Source organism: Acipenser ruthenus, chromosome 1 (assembly GCF_902713425.1).
Source record: "Acipenser ruthenus chromosome 1, fAciRut3.2 maternal haplotype, whole genome shotgun sequence".
Classification (NCBI taxonomy): domain Eukaryota; kingdom Metazoa; phylum Chordata; class Actinopteri; order Acipenseriformes; family Acipenseridae; genus Acipenser; species Acipenser ruthenus.
In genome coordinates, this window is record NC_081189.1 from 85,979,462 (window position 1) to 85,997,679 (window position 18,218).

At 37.0% G+C, this 18,218-nt stretch overlaps 1 protein-coding gene across 9 annotated transcripts in view; it reads right to left on the minus strand.

The window, feature by feature from the left end:
* Nucleotides 1-16,130, minus strand: part of LOC117421519 (glutamate receptor 2) — a 62,015-nt gene extending 45,885 nt beyond the window's left edge. For 8 of the 9 annotated variants that reach the window (XR_009329632.1, XR_009329630.1, XM_034036022.3 and 5 more), the window contains exons 1-2: nucleotides 15,766-15,982; nucleotides 15,307-15,447 (exon numbers count right to left, since the gene is read on the minus strand). Coding sequence is in view for 7 of the 9 variants with exons in the window: in XM_034036022.3 (XP_033891913.1) it covers nucleotides 15,307-15,447; nucleotides 15,766-15,850 (226 nt within the window). In the remaining 2 variants the exon portion in view is untranslated. Of the gene's footprint in view, nucleotides 1-15,306; nucleotides 15,448-15,765 lie in introns of all 9 variants that reach the window. The other variant, XM_034036021.3, reaches the window with a different exon arrangement.
* Between the last annotated feature and the right edge of the window lie 2,088 nt (nucleotides 16,131-18,218).

The window sequence follows — 18,218 nt, forward strand, 5'->3', positions numbered from 1 at the left end:
TTCGCAAAGTACCAGCTAACTTGGGAAAATGTGGCCTCAGTTTGCACAGATTCTGCTTCATCATACATCCCAGGGACATTAAACTTAATCAGAAACCAGAACTGCTACGCATCATATTCCACATGTAAAGTGTGTATACTGAGATTTTTTTGCCCAGATTTTTCCCGATTATTCAATTAAAAAAAAATGGGTTACAGATTTTATTGCTATTTTAATATATGTAAAATAAACTCTGAAAAATTCAGGGGAAAAATGTTAAGATAAAAACCGAAAATGCGGAACACTAATTATAAGGCATATATGAGAAATTAACACTCACTGTTAATGATATTTCATAATTCCAGTATATTTCATCCAGGGCAGCAGTGTGGAGTAGTGGTTAGGGCTCTGGACTCTTGACCGGAGGGTTGTGGGTTCAATCCCCAGTGGGGGACACTGCTGTTGTACCCTTGAGCAAGGTACTTTACCTAGATTGCTCCAGTAAAAACCCAACTGTATAAATGGGTAATTGTATGTAAAAATAATGTGATATCTGTATAATGTGAAATAATGTATAATGTGATATCTTGTAACAATTGTAAGTCGCCCTGGATAAGGGCGTCTGCTAATAAATAAATAATAATAATGTACAGGTGTCATAGTGTGGTCAGAATATGCACCACAGCATTATACAATAAGAGACACCCAAAACACAGTATATTAACTTATACTATATGATAACCATGGGGTGCAAATTTGGCACTATGGCACTAGATTCTAGCACCAGGGTACCTCATATAGTGCCAGCAGCATTAAATTCTGGTGCCAGTAGACATGTTTGTTTGTTTATTTATTTATTTATTTATTTATTTGTTTATTTATTCCTTAGCAATCAAAGATGATGATAGTTTCTCACTGGGTCTGGACTATTCACATGATCCACCCACACTCATCCACATACACAGGAGAGAAGGTTTGAGTCATGTGAGAAGTTGTGGGAGCTTGATTAGGGCGGGTTTGATCATTTACCACCAGTAGGTGCTACATTTTCAAAACAATTTGCACCCCTGGATCTGAAGCAAACTACAAATATAATATTTTTTTAAAAATAGCAATGGCAAGCAATATATTGAAATTAAAAGAGGACCTAATTGTGACCCACAGGGATCAGTATTAGGTCCTCTGCTCTTCCTAATCTACATTAATGACTTAGATTCTGGTATAGTAAGCACACTTGTTAAATTTACATAGGACACAAAAATAGGAGGAGTGGCAAACATTGTTGGACAGTATTCAGAACTGGGCAGACACATGGCAAATGACATTTAATACAGAAAAGTGTAAGGTACTGCACGCAGGCAATAAAAATGTGCATTATAAATACCATATGGGAGATACTGAAATTGAAGAAGGAATCTATGAAAAAGACCTAGGAGTTTATGTTGACTCAGAAATGTCTTCATCTAGACAATGTGGGGAAGCTATAAAAAAGGCCACCAAAATGCTTGGATATATAATGAAAAATGTTGAATTTAAATCAAGGGAAGTAATGTTAAAACTTTACAATGCATTTGTAAGACCTCATCTAGAATATTGTGTTCAGTTCTGGTCACCTCGCTACAAAAAGGATATTGCTGCTCTAGAAAGAGTGCAAAGAAGAGCGACTAGTATTATTCCGGGTTTAAAAGGCATGTCATATGCAGACAGGCTAAAAGAATCTATTAAGTCTTGAACAAAGAAGACTAAGCAGCGATCTGATTCAAACATTCCAAATTCTAAATGGTATTCACAGTGTCGACCCAGGGGACTTTTTCGACCTGAAAAAAGAAACAAGGACCAGGGGTCACAAATGGAGATTAGATAAAGGGGCATTGAGAACAGAAAATAGGAGGCAATTTTTTTACACAGAGAATTGTGGGAGTTTGGAACCAACTCCCCAGTAATGTTGTTGAAGCTGACACACTGGGATCCATCAAGAAGCTGCTTGATGAGATTCTGGGATCAATAAGCTACTAACAACCAAACGAGCAAGATGGGCCGAATGGCCACCTCTCGTTTTTAAACTTTCTTATGTTCTTATGTTTAGTTACGTGAGGTAGTACATAGTCACTTTGTCAGCAAATGCCTAATCCTCACCTTACTTTAAATAAAAATGTTACCTCAAACCTTTAACTTATTCATAACCCTAAAGTCAGTAATGTGATTGAACAATAGCAATCCTTTCTCACAGAGACAATTAAAATAATATTGTCTATACAACTGTGCAATTCAAAATGTGAATGCTCCCAGAATATTCACGATGGAACACATCACTATATCTGGGCCCATTATCTGTAAACTGTACAGCAGCAGAAAAGTGTGCCTATTATATCTAAAAGCATTCTACTTTCTATGAGGTTATGCCATCCTCAAGGAGCAAACAATTTACATATAGGTACAGAATCTAAATACAGCCCTACCAGTCTTAAACATTCTTTAAATCTTTAAAATGTGTTTCCCAATATCTGGTAAGTAACTATCAAAAATCTTGAATATCATCGACTCATTATATGGGCCATCAGTCACCTGCCCTGAATTTTTTGCAAACTCGTCTTTAGCAGACATCAGGGGTCATCCATAGGGCAAAATAAACAGAAATTGGTATTGTTGTTCTATCAATTACAGCACTGCATTAACTGAGATGACTGAGCATAAAACCACAGCCAATGAACTACAGTAGAGAATTCTGAGTCACCCTGCATATCAATCCAATTACCTGGGTGACAGATTTTAATCTACTGGATTGGATTGGTATGGGAATATGGCATGCTTGATTAATATTGATTTCCGTATCTTTGCATTACAAAGATAAAGTGACGTTTTGCTAAATAAAGGCACCTCTGCTATTTACCACACTGATCAACAAACATCCATGGGTTGTGTTTTTTATAGTGTAAACTGGCTACGATTGCTACTCTGCACAGTAATACAGCTGTGGATCATCTGACAACTAGCCACTGCCCAGGCTAATAAAATGGTCTCTGTTAGGTCCTTACACTTTACGCTTATGTGCAAAGCTAATTGTAGTTGATAGAAGCATGTTTTTATGACTTCAGTGAGTGTAGTTTTGTTTTAATGAATATTAGGTTAGAGAAGATTTGACCGCTTCTTCCAGGGTGGCTGGGTTGTGGCGCCGACCACATGGCAAAACTGCTCGGTGACCATTGCCTCGCTCATCTGTAGACCTGTCTTCTGGGCGGAGGTGAGCCAGTGTACCATGTTGTCGCACCAACGTTGGGCAACCACCCTGGGGCAGGTATCCTGTTTTCTCTGGTACTCCCTGAAGCGCACTCGGTGTGTTTCCCAAGTGATGTTCAATCGGTGGAGAATGGCCAGCTTCACTAGGTCGTACTGTGCAGCTTCGGTGTCCGTCATGGCCTGGTAGGCTGCCTGGGCTTCTCTGATCAGGCAGGGTCCTAACTGGCTTGCCCAGAACTCCCAAGACCACTCAAACGCGACCAGGTATGCTTCCGGGTCATCCTTCGCTGCCATTTTCTGTGCCCTCGCATTCGGGGGCCGTCTACACGGGTCCTGTCAGTGTGCCTGGTTGTAGCGCAATCCCCACTCTTTCGCTCAGCGCTGTATACCTTCCAGCAGAGTGGATAATGTTGCATGATCCATCCCATTCTGACACCATGTGTGACCAATTGGGTTGCACTGCGCAGGTGTAGAAGTGATGCGATGCACAAGTAATAACAAACTAATGATTTCATGGTCCAAACAATGTTTTATTTGGGGACGGTTTGTAATCCAGGTCGTTTGTGACCGCAAATAATATTCCCAGGCAATACACAGCAATGTGCAAGTAATGTGTATTGCACTGTTTACACTACGGAAATAATATGAACAGTATTAAACACACACAAAACACACAGACGATCACTAGTCCACAGTGAGTGCTAACATGCAAGTGGTGAATATACAGTGGGAGGCAGATTGTGTTCACCCGATATCATGATACAGACGCGGTACGACGTCGCAAACATATCGCTGCTTAAAACCACCTTTTTTATAAAAAAGATAACTACGCTAGTCAACCGTCAGATGGCGAAAGAGTGCAAAACAAATATAAAATGTGCTTCTTTAGTGTGACATCAACTAGCAGGGTGATCTACATGGCCAAAGTAATCGATGCGTTTTAAAACCTCTGTAAATTAAATTGTAAGAGTTTTCTGAAAAAGAGAATGCGCAGTTTCGGTCGATTTCCTGTATTGCAGAACCCGACAAAATAAACAACGCGATTTGTGTGCAGATGTGCTATTTTATCATGTTCATATTTTTACATTACTGTATTACTACAATAACAGTAGTCGTAGTAATATACATGGTACGGTAGTTTTTTTTAAAAAATGTATTTATTTCCATTCTTAAAATTTAAAACTGGTCACAGGAGTGTACAGAAACAGCAAACACCTGCCTTTAATTCCAAAGTATCACAGAATGTAGAGCGACTACACCAGTTCAGTGCGATAAGGCACAAAACAAATTATAGGATACTTTTAGGTTCTTTTATACAGAAAAGAGCAGGAACAAGGTCGCCAAGAAAATCACCCAAATACATTTTAAAAGACATTTGTTTACTGTAAAATCCTGAAGTAGCCAAACACTGTTTACAAGGTACTTGCTTAAGAGACAATGGGTACGTTTCACAGAGATCATTCTGCGCAGATTTTGTGCAGAATCTGACCAATTTAGCCAATGATGAACAAATTGCATACAAAAACGAATGCTTTAAGTTTTTACACAGTAAACACCATGGTGTTTAACAACATCACTTCATGATGTCTGATCTTCTAGGTATTCGGAGTTGTTTGTTTATTCAATCCCTTACGAGTTTGTTGTGCTGTGGTTCCACTCTGAAACGCCTGCGCAAATAGCCCCATAGAATGTGCTTCAGGTTCATTGGCAGCACTTTTTTTGCCTCTGGGACCATCGTAATTTACATTGTTTGCCCACTCGTGATACCGTTCAGTTGTAATGAGCTCCCTGAACAACAATGCAGCAGATCTTTCCACTCTTCCTCGGCTCAAGACATGGATTTCCACTTCCTTTTCCAGGCTAATGCTGTTGATTACAATGTCTGGCAGAACGGTGGCACTGCATAGTACTTGGTCTCCAGTGGTTCATTCTCATAGTGACTCTGCATGCGTTCAAGAGTTCTCTCGCAACTTTGGTAACAGATCCAACTGCTTCGTGCAGATGTACAATTTGCCGCTTCAGGCTGTTAACCCTTTGCGGTCCATTTATTCAGCGTGTCTCAGGCGCATCAGGTCCAATTTATTTTCACACGCGCAGTTTATTTTACTCGTGCTGTTTTAAAAGTATTTTTTTCACAGTAAAACAGGTTTAAAAGGCACTGCATATCAACAGGACACTCAGTACTGCAACTCCAGCCCCGCCCACCCCTTGTTCGCTGTATTTTCCAAATACCTCTTCATAGTCGTGCATACCGATAAATCATCTCCTGATCACTCGTTTTATCACCAAACTCCTTAATAATGCGATCCAAGTCATTATTTTATTACTAGCTCTGCAAATGTCTGTGATATTCTTTGAGCGCTGGATGCAGAAGCAGCTATCTTGTTTGTTTATGTCCGTGTTATCTCTGTGGTGCCGGGGTATTGCTCAGATCTGCCCCCTTTTTTGTCGGCTTCTCGGCTCCTATCAGTCTCACTCGGTCATTGAATGGTTTTCTCGGCTTTTTCCAGAGAAAAAACAAATAGAGACCGGAAAGGGAAAATTGTAGTCGGATGTGGTCCGACATTGGACCGCAAAGGGTTAATGCTTTTCCGTTGTTTTTCGTTCTGCAGCACAAGCTTTTTCAGAATAGAGTTCTTTGCCGGGTGAGCAGGTACAATGTGGATTCGGTGCTGTATAGGTGAAATGCGGCCGGGTGGTTGCAGTGAAGGGAGCTGTGCAATGACATTTACCTGTGTACGAAAATAAAACATATTTTAGTATAAGTAGTAGCACACACTTTCCAAATAGCACAAGCTTGAAAGGGAATTTAATGTTTAAAATTGAGTTTACTTATTTTGGAGTTGAAGTAGCCCAATACAACCTGAACACTACATTTAGCCTACATATTTTATTGTTTTTATTGTATCTTTTAAAAATGTGTTCCAGGACCCCCTTGTAAATGAGGCCTCGGTCTCAGCGGGTAAACTTCCTGGTAAAATAAATAAATACAAAATTTGTAGCCTATAACATAGTACCTTTGTTTTATTGACAAGCTTCCTCTTTTTAACCGGATGGCAGCTTTCATTGTTATAAAGCTTTATTTTCTTTTCTTCTGAACGTCATTTTTGATCTGCTGTCTCTCCAACTCTATTTTTGATTTAGCGAGTTTATCGGCATCTGGTAAAATAAGATAGATTCATGAATTGCATCAGTACATAACAAAAAATGAGAGCTTCCGAGTATTCAATAAGAAAATATAATTTGCGAGCAAAAAAAAAAACAAAAAAAAAACACTTACCACCAAGCTTCATAATTTTCACTGGAAAAGTTTTCTTCTCTTTTCCCTTTCGGAGAACCACGTTGCTGCCCTGCTTCAATATTCCAACAGTATCTTTAGTCAAGATGATCAGTCTTGTTCGGGTCATATCCAATGTAGGACACAAGGGCAAACTTCTCACCACAGTGTGAGAAGACTAAGGGATTAATTCATCAACGTGTTATTTTCTTTTATTTAATCATGTTCTTGTTTTTACCCTGAATATCTATTTACAGTCTGAAAGACAGTTTTAGATAGAAGATTAGCCAACTAATGAGTCATGATGGAACGTTTAATGTGGAAATGTGAAAAACGTGTAAGATAATGTGTTTAAAAACAAAAACATCAACACGTAGGCTACGATATTTAATGTACTGAATGACGAAATCGCCAAGCGCTGGTTTGTATTTCAAATAAAAGCTCAACTGTCAACTTTAAATTTTAATAACTTTGGATGTACACATGATAGAAGCAAACTGTAAACAGCGCAAGATCCCCAAATTATATCCAAATGATTATTATTTTATGTTGTATTTTTTGTCTGCAATGTGTAAAAACAAAACAATTGCTTTGCATGTTTGGTTTGGCCAAGGTCGTAATATTGCTATTGCATCATAAATACTGCTGCATAAGGATTATACCTTTCTACCACAGAATATGTTCTTAAAAAAATTGCGCAAGAGAAGTGACTTATAAACAGTAATTACAAACCTTTCTTGTCATGTTTATTTTAAGTTAAAGCTGCGAAATGTCCTGAGAAAATATAAATCAAATTCTGTTTTTACATGTCAAACTGTAGGCTACCCGAGTTTTGTTTTATTAGCTATTACTGATATAAGAAAATATTTGTGGAATGGTTTTAGTAGCCTACCGTATATTTTTGTTTTCTTTAAAAAAAATAAATGACAACTTTTTATAATAACTAGGAAAACATAAAGCCACCTTCACGTGCATAATGCATGTATCCATTTCTTAAGAAAAAGCATGCTTTAACTTATTGATATATGCTACTGCACAGTTTATTTATTTTGGGCTATTGCTACACAAAAGAGTTTACTAGAAGTTAGCTTTGCCCTTTTGTTATTCTTTAGTTTTAGCACGTGACCTCGACCCTGCTATTAATCTATCGCCAAAGCAGTTTATAACAAGGTATTGCCCTCTAGCGGTCACAAAGACGCTTAACAAGCCCCAACGTAGTGTCAACATACCGTAAAACGCACAAAATCTTGTTGTTGGGGGAAATCATAATGACTGCACCTGTACAATTTATCCGTGAACCATGGTGCAGTGTTGTCCGGGTTTGTGCAGGCCTTAAACGACAGCTCCAGATAATGTTAGCCGTCTAATAAATAACAAACAGTGCAATTAGACTTGACAAAACAAACAAACATTAAACACTCTTAACCATAAACAAAGGAACAGATCACCTAGCCATGTCCCCTTTTGTACTATCAGTCACACCCCCTTGGTTAGCAATTGCAACCATTTCTCCTCCGATCTGCGGTTGCCACATCGCTTTCCCTCTGGAGCGATGACTTGGTGTACCGTAGCTCCGTCACCTTTCTAGATGGTCGACTTCCACCTAACCCATGGAATGAATTGTCTGACCATCCAGTCCGGGGCACTCTGTTCCCTTTACACAGCAACCTCACAGGTCGGGAGGGAGATTTATAACCAAGTGTGACAGAGATCGAATGGTGCTTGGTGTTAGATCTCCCTCTTGACCTGTGAGGGCACTGTGTAGCAGGAACAGAGTACCCTTAACTAAAAGGCACGACAATTTATTCCGTAGGGTAGGTGGAAGTTGGTCATTTAGGAAAGGGGCGCAGCTACAGTATCCAAACTCAATGATCCAGACGTTAAACGGTGTGGCATCTGAGGATTGGAGGAGCGGATGCGCTCGTTAACCTAGGGGTCATGAGCGAGGATATAAATAGGGGTCATAGCTGACATGATCTGTTCCTTGGTAAATGGTTATTATTATTTATTTCTTAGCAGACGCCCTTATCCAGGGCGACTTACAATTGTTACAAGATATCACGTTATTTTTACACACAATTACCCATTTATACAGTTGGGTTTTTACTGGAGCAATCTAGGTAAAGTACCTTGCTCAAGGGTACAGCAGCAGTGTCCCCTATCAGGGATTGAACCCACAACCCTCCAGTCAAGAGTCCAAAGCCCTAACCACTACTCCACACTGCTGCCCTGTTAGAGACAACCTACAAGGAGTCTGTGTTACCGTCCTGTAAACCGTGAGTTTTTTTTGTCTGTTAGTGTTTGTTATAAACTGTCTGTCTGTTTTAAACTAGACTTCCTATAACACGATCCGGAGCTGTAGCAGAAGCCAGCATAAATCCAGACATCACTTTCACCCTTGTATTTCACGGGGAATTGTAATACACCACTTGCACTTATTTCACTATCACTAGGAACTGTGTTTGTGTTTTGTGTTTAGTGTTGGTGTGTAAAACTGGACTTTTGGTTGCGGGTCATACCCGGGGGTTACCGAGTAGAAATACCGAGTGATACATGCCGCTGTATCACTCCATCATTATTATTTGCAGGTGTTCGCCATAAGGCTCTGGACATTGTTAATTAATTCAGTAAACACCCTTGCACCTGGAAATCATTGTCTGCCTGTTTTGTATCCGCTCTGCACTGCACTCACCTGTATTCACCTACCACTTTGCCACACCAAGATGAATTCTTTCTCTGTAACTATTTATTTCGGGAATAAACAAAACAACGTTTAACTTGAACTGCTATTTGGCATCCTTTGTTTTGTAGTCAATTCACTGTGGTAAAGTAAGTCCTACACAACTTATTTTTTACTCCTAGGATATTTTTCTATTTTAACGTGTTACATATTGTAAGGTCTTGCTGTAAAATAAAGAGCACACACACAGGGGCCACGGCCACGCCCCCTGCCCCTGCTGCTATGCTGTCTCTGCCTGCGTTCAGAGCAATATAATGGCTTTTATTACTTTTTGAAAAATTAACAAATATTCAAACGAATATTTAAATTATGAGCGAATATCCAAACATGAAAATCCTGTGTTCGTCCCAGCACTAATGGATACAGCTTTATTGTGTATGGTATGAAAGGTATGTCATTAATATCATATGCAGTTATCCATTAATTTAAGTTTTAGTTAACTGTTAATTCAAACAGTACAATGTAAGCATATGAAAGTGTAAGATATCAGTATCATTGCAAAAATATGTAGTACATACTGAAGATGTCTTCTTTTTCTCTTAAATATTTGTTGGAACAAGAATATACGTTTTAACAAACATGGCAGTCTACTGGGCTTGTGTCTTAACATGTACATGTAAATTCAATAAATAGGTATTAGCATTTCAATGTTTTTTATGCAACGAAAAAAAGTGTTACTGTAACAAAGAATTATTTGTACACACCTACCTATCATTTTTATAGATACAACTCATGCAGCTCTGGCTTCAGAAAAATGCAGGCAAGATATATAAAGATGGCAAGTCTAGCTTACGAGCAAAAGTAATCTTCGCCAAAAAAAAAGAAAAAAAATACCCTAAATTGTTTAAATTTATTACTCTACATATACTCATAAATGTTTTCTAAACGTGGGTGTACTGCACACGTCTTACAAACACGTGCTTGTAAAATATTTATATGACAGCAGTTTACCTGTCTTTTGAATCAGACTGCCATCTAGTGATTTAATAATAATAATAAAAAAAGCTTTTAAAGGTTTGCAGGTTGGAGCAGCACAGCAAAGCAACAGAATCAGTCAATCAAATGTGTAACCTTTGCAAAACTACATTTATTCATCAAACCCTGTGTGACTTCTGTGAAAGTCCCTTGAGGTCGATAGCTTTTTGTACTTACAAGAAAACAGGGATGATGTACCAAATCTTCCAAAGAGATTCAAAGTTGTCATTACCAAATGCATAAAAAGATATTCTTTCTTCTTTAAGGTATTTAGTAAGTGTCAGTTTAATAGCAAACATACCACTATTATGCCTGTAGCCAATAGCTATCAATCTTTCAGTAACCATGTGTTCTAAGGACCCTTATACCAGGAGCAGCTCCACACGTTTTACAGACACGTGGAACACATGTTTTTAAAGCAGGACCAGCCCATATTAAACCTGAAAACCAGCCCCTAGTTCAAATTATTTGAAATTGATATAACTTAATCTCAAGAATATATCCTGGGTAAATGAGAGAGAGAGAGAGAGAGCGAGAGAGAGAGAGAGAGAGAGAGAGAGAGAGAGAGAGAGAGAAGATTAATGAGACATAGATATATGAGATTAATTAAAATATTGCTTGAATTAACATCACTTTTTAAGTGATTAAATAAGGATTCGATTTGTTTTATTTTCATTATTAAGGCCTTTTATAGATACTACTATAGAAAAAGATTAACAACATAAAAAATATGTAGGAAAATTATTTTTGGCTTAATTAGCATTTTTAATTGAATTGTTCATACATTATAACAATGGAAGATCAATGGCTCAATTGACTTGAAAAATATTCAGGTCCATTGCCAAACAGAAAGCTTTAAAACAAAATCTGAGATTTTTCCTGATCAGCTTACAAGAAATACATGCATTATTGTCTTTTTAAAAACAATTTTTAAAAATGATTTTAAGAAAAGACACTCAGTACATGTTTTAATAAATTGTACTCTCAGCATGCACCATATAATGCTAGTTGTTTTACAATCTAGACCTAAATCTATTTATGATATGTATGGAATAGGAAAATAGGTCCCTTTGTAAGGCTATGAATTGAGTGTTATTATAAAAACATAGTTTTACAGGACACTGACTATTTAATAACATTTCAGTATTGTTTTACTTCATAGTTTTGATCAATGATGGTGAAATGAATAGACCAAATAATCTACTCATGAAACTACCCTTATGTCAATATTCTCTTCATTCCTTACTACAACCTGGTATATTTGTGGGCTGACACTGAAGCAGAGGGGCAGATAAGCCTTTGTTGTTTAGCAATTGCCCGAAGCCCCACAATAAACTGGAATTAATAATATGGGGGTGACTGTACAACACTATCATTATTTATTATTATTATTTGTTTATTTAACTGGCGCTTTTATCCAAGGCGACCTACAGAGACTAGTAACATGGTCTGTATGTACTGTAAATGATGCACATGTACCTGAATTACTAGCTAGAAAAATCATTTTTTTTAAGAACATAAGAAAGTTTACAAACGAGAGGAGGCCTTTCGGCCCATCTTGCTCGTTTGGTTGTTAGTAGCTTATTGATCCCAGAATCTCATCAAGCAGCTTCTTGAAGGATCCCAGGGTGTCGCTTCAACAACATTACTGGGGAGTTGGCTCCAGATTCCCACGATTCTTTGTGTAAAAAAGTATTAAAGTATAAGTAATAATGTTTTAACATTACTTCCCTTGATTTCAATTCAACACTTTTCACTATATATCTGAGCACCTTGTTGGCCTTTTTTATAGCTTCCCCACATTGTCTAAATGAAGACATTTCTGTGTCAACATAAACTCCTAGGTCTTTTTCATAGATTCCTTCTTCAATTTCAGTATCTCCCACATGGTATTTATAATGCACATTTTTATTGCATGCATGCAGTACCTTACACTTTTCTCTGTTAAATGTCATTTGCCATGTGTCTGCCCAGTTCTGAATGCTGTCTAGATCATTTTGGATGACCTTTGCTGCTGCATCAGTGTTTGCCGCTCCTCCTATTTTTGTGTCATCTGCAAATTTAACAAGTTTGCTTACTATACCAGAATCTAAATCATTAATGTAGATTAGGAATAGCAGAGGACCTAATACTAATCCCTGTGGTACACCACTGGTTACCTCGCTCCATTTTGAGGTTTCTCCTCTAATCAGTACTTTCTGTTTTCTACATGTTGACCACTGCCTAGTCCATGTGCATGCATTTCCTTGAATCCCTACTGCATTCAGTTTGTGAATTAATCTTTTATGCGTGACTTTGTCAAAAGCTTTCTGGAAATCTAAATAAACCATGTCATATGCTTTGCAATTATCCATTGTCGATGTTATATCCTCAAAAAAATCAAGCAGGTTGGTTAGACACTTTCCTAAAACCATGCTGACTGTCTCCCAGGAAATAGTTACCATATAGGTAATTTTCTATTTTGGATCTTATTGTACTTTCCATAAGTTTACATATAATAGAAGTCAGGCTTATTGGTCTGTAGTTACCTGGTTCGGTTTTGTTTCCCTTTTTGTGGATCGGTATTACGTTTGCAATTCTCCAGTCTGTCAGTACAACCGCTGTGTCAGGAGACTGTTGCATGATCTTGCTTAGTGGTTTGTAAATAACTTCATTTCTTTGAGTACTATTGGAAGGATCTCATGCGGCCCAGGGGATTTGTTTATTTTAAGAGCTCCTAGTCCCTTTAACACTTCTGCCTCGGTTATGCTAAAGTTATTTAAAACTGGATAGGAACAGGTTGACATGTGGGGCATGTTGTCCGTGTCCTCCTTTGTAAAAACTTGTGAAAAGTAATAATTTTATATATTTGCTATTTTTTTGTACTCATCTATGATTTTGCCATTTGTATCTCTTAGACATTTAACCTCCTCTTTGAATGTTCTCTTGCTGTTATAATATTGGAAAACCTTTTTGGAATTGGTTTTAGCCCCCTTAGCAATGTTCATTTCTATCTCTCTCTTGGCCTTTTTAACTTCCCTTTTGACTTGCGTTTGCAGTTCAAGTACGCTTTCTTTGTACTTTGTTTTTGGTCCCTTTTAAACATTCTGTAAAGTGCCTTTTTTCGCTGATTTTTTTTTTTTTAATTGATCTATTAAACCATTTTGGCCATTTTGTTTTAGATTTAGATTTGTCTACTTTTGGGATGTAATTGTTTTGCGCCTCTAGTTGTAGTTGCTAAAGCCATTGGGAAGCTAATCGGCCTGCCTATATATGCTTGCAAAAAAAAGGGAGCAGATGCAAAGGCCGTGCATGGCTCATTTAAGCTAATGAGTTATAAAGTAACATGTTTTTGTGCTTCGAACAATCCTTAACAGTGACTGGGATGACTGGAAATATTAAAATAGGTCAAATATGCGCGTGCAGATGACAACCTGGAATCTAGCTCCTAAATCATTCTACACTATCCAGCTTAATTATAGAGTGGATATAAGTAGATATACCAACAATAAAACTGAATTGCAGATCAAATACAATACATTTCTGATAAAAAAACAACTTCATAGCCTAATTACAATAAAAATGACACAGTAGATGAAAGCACTTATATAGAAAGTTTAGAATACCAATCCATTCATGACCATATCAGGATAAAACTGTCCCAAGCTCATGTACAAATAAATAACAAGTCAGTTTAAAATTAACAGGATTTGGCTGCAGCGATCAAAACACAGCTGTTCAGTAATACTGTACAATGACACGATCAGAGAGCTTTTTGCATGAATCAGCATCCCCTTGTCACAATGGTATGGTGCAGTGAAGCCTGCAGAGCTGCAGTACTTGATTAAAAATGGAAATGACCTACCACTGGGGTAGATAAAAGCACAGAAGAAACATCCCCTTCATTTGATGGAATGTCTATGTTCCACTGTGGTTCGCTATTTGTTGCGGCCAGCATCACTTTTAATTAATTACACATGCCGAGAACAAATGTAAATTTGACATTTTTTTTTTTTTTTTTAACAAAAGATGGCAAAACCCAACACAATATTACATTTGGTCTTAAACATTCAAACTGCATACGATAACCCGCCCACGACACGCATTGATGGAGTAAGAAATGACTTACATTCACGTACAATACCGAAGCTAATATTAATCATCACATTTAATAATTGCTAAAATATGTAGACATGTTTAAATAAATAAATAAATAAATAAATAATAAAAAAAAATCACCTTTACTAATTTACATGATTGTTTCAGTAAGGCATTATTTGTGCAGACAAATACAGTAGACCCCCCATTACATTATTATATAAATAGACAAATTGCTCATGCTCTGGGTCATTCGATGTTATTTACATTTCCCAAATCCATAGATGTACAGACATCAACCTAATTGGTAAGAGTATCATTTTATTTCAGAAATCACCAACGTTATGTTAATTTAATGCACCTTACATAGCCATTTTGTTTTCATCGAGTGTAGCCTATATCACCATGCTAATATTTAAATTGATACAGTTGTACATTGTACCATTTAATCCCAGGGGCAGCAAAAGCAAGGACGACTGTATTTAATAAATAATCTACGGACATCACATTACCCTGCATGGAGGATTATTTTAACAACTACTGACGATGGCAGTAGTTTTTTTGGAGTGTATAAAATACATTCATGGTTTATTTACGAAACGTTGGACCCTGTCAAACGACATATTCCCCGGGACATTAATAGTTTTGAAAAATATGACACTTAAAATAACATAATTAAAAATGTTGCATGCCATAATGCAGCGTTTGATGATTAGGCTAAAATCCATTGTTGCAAGTCTCACATGACCTTATATTTTGCAAATCGTAGTTTTTTTTTTTGTTTTTTTTTTAATAACATTCCGGGGCTGATACCCATTGAGCTGCCATGCAGTGAATTAAGTCATACATGTGTGTCATATACAATTCGTTAGATTTTTAAACCACATAGATAGGTATACTGGCCATTTTTAACAGTAATATAAAAGATGGAACTGAAGGCGTATTTCTTAAGTCACGCCCACAGCCTAAGTAAAACGATTCGATTGTGTAGTCTCAGGTAAAATTAATACATATTACTCACAACAATTGGTGACAGCAAAGCTGTTTGCTACTTCCAGATTGTCAATATGGGGCGTCAGTCTAAACTCAGTAGTGGCGAACTGAACCATTCCTATACGAAATGCACTGTATTCCTGATCTGCACCCCTTGGAAATAAACCCCCTGTAAAAACAGAAAACAAAATCAAATATGAACTGTGGTGTTACATGATGATATTATTATTATTATTATTATTATTATTATTATTATTATTATTATTATTATTATTATTTTAAGATAATTACATGGTTACCTAGTAGTAAAAAATACATGTATTTCAATTTGTAAACTAACCATCACACAAAAATACCTGTTTTGTCAGTATCTAACAAACGCCTCTGATTTAACGATGCACAATTAAAGAATCGGCATATGTCCTAAAGCTACATCATGCTCAGAATGTTAATTTCACTCGGTTTATGAGCTGAAGAGGTTACCTACCAATTTGTACACTGGAAGAGCCACCAAACGCCAGTCCCCAAAAAACAGGAACGAGGAAGACAGATAAATGCATTATCTTCTGCATTTCCAAAGAAAATGTAACCACATCCAGCGTATAATAATCCTTCTTTTTATTTATGTTTTTTTTTTTCTCGGCAGAGCTATAGCTATTAGATCCTATGCATGTCGTAATATATAAGGAGATCACAGAGATTTTTATTTCTGCAGATGATATCTTTCTGAGGTCCTCGTTCCAGTTCCAACAGTGAGAGAATGATATAATGCAGATTTTTTTTTTCTTGGCGCTGCTGCCCCACTGTATCAGTACCTTCACTCGCACAAGAGCACTGCACTCCCTCTCACTGTTCACTGGAGCTCTCCTTTCAGCAACACGGGAGGAATGTTAATGAGGACGTAGAGACACGAACACAGCCGAGTAAAAATTGTTTATTTCAGTTACATGTTATGTCTTCATCTGGCTACTGTTTCCGTTCTATTGCTTACAGTTGAGTATCCCAACACTCGAATAGCATAGTAATAATAATAAAATTATATATATATATATATATATATATATATATATATATATATATATATATATATATATATATATATATATATATAATGTCTGTGTAGCCAAATGTGTGAGTCATGTTTCGTGGTTTATTATGCAAATAATTTTTGAAATCACAAATTATATAACATATTATTTTACTCTCTATCCCTTATGGGTCCACACACTCACAGGCACATATTTGCAGGCAAGCAATCAGAAAATCCGGGAAGCCTGTCTGTAATTGTAAATTTAAGTTTTATTCAAAATAAAAGCAAATATTAAACAAATATGAAAAACATGTTACCTGTGTACAGTATATTGTGCATATAATTATCTGAAACAAAAACACATTGGAAACGTGAAAAAAAAGGTCAAGTTATCAAAAGTGCCCCGCCATTTAAAGTAGAGATATCAAAAACACAAGCCACGTTTCAAGAAACCATTGGGGCAACCTTGCCCAGCACAAAGAAAACTGGCACATCTGTAAAACCGATGGGGGCGAAGGTTGCCCTAATTGTTTCTTCTAACTTGTAACAAAAACACAAGCTAAGTTAGAAGAAATAATTGGGGCAACCTTGGCCAGCACCAAGCAAATAGGCAAACTGTAAAAGACTTGGTGGATGACATCTGGGTGGACAATAGTTATAGAAGAGCCCGTAGGGCTACAAGCTGTCCCGTCATTTCACTAGCTACTGCATGCAGTGTATTCACAATTGATCATTGAGATACCAGGAACCAACGAAGTACAAGAAGCTTGATAACATGCAAACGTATTCGTTATGCTTTAAATTTAACTATCATACCATAATTCATATTTTTTCAATGTGTAAAACACCCTTTACACAGCTTATCTGGAGCGCTGTATATACTGGAATGTACGTGGATGATAATATCCATGCATTAACAGAAATGTCCCAATAATGCCACATCACACCACATCACAGGGTTCGGATTGCGAGTTCCATGGGGGTTTCTTCAGCCCTATAACACATTCTAGTGTTTCATGGTCCATGATGTTATCTGCCACACTGGCTGACTGTTCTTGCTCCCATTCATGTTATTATCACATTTCTACCAAATTGCTGTATTATATTATCAATGAATTCTCCAAGTTCAGCTATGCTGTGCCAACCAAAGACCAGAGAGCTGCAACTTAGACAACTTCTTTTTTTTTTTTTTTAAATGTCTGAGATGGTTGTAGATTTTTTTCATGACTACTGAATTGTTCATTTGAATTACAAATTATACCTTTGTGACAACCCATTCATTTATTCAATCAGTGCCAATATGTGTAACATAGGATCTGTGATTTAGGATTTCATGATTTTGCTTTTGGTCAGCTGCATTGAAGCATTCCTCAATGGTTTCATTTCCTGTATTGTGGTACCTTTTCAAGACTATCAGAGGTATACCAACAGAAATATTTTCACCACCATTTCTATACAGTGTAGAGCAAACTCACTTTATATAATAAACTTTAAAACCACTCTCTGTTTGTCTCTCTTCACTGGGAGACAATCAGTATGAAGATCTCCCTTAGTTAGGACATGCTCTCTATTAAGATAATTTTACTCAGACCAATCAGCGATTGTAATAGAGGGCTTGGATTGTATTGCCCTTATACTAAAGGACTGATGTTGATGTTTAAAGCACAATTATTATTTTTAATAAAACAGCATCCACCTCCTTTATCCCTCTTTTTATGTCTGCCATTCAGAAATCAGCTTTTTTTTTGTATGGTTATCTTGGTTACTAAGATACTAGCTTTTTTCACTGTCATCACTCATCCACTAGCACATACTGTATACCACAATTCAACTTACATAGGAAAAAATCAAAATGTGTATTGTTTAAGGCTGTTTCAAACAGACCCAGTCTGGTTCGTTTTGTTTGGGAC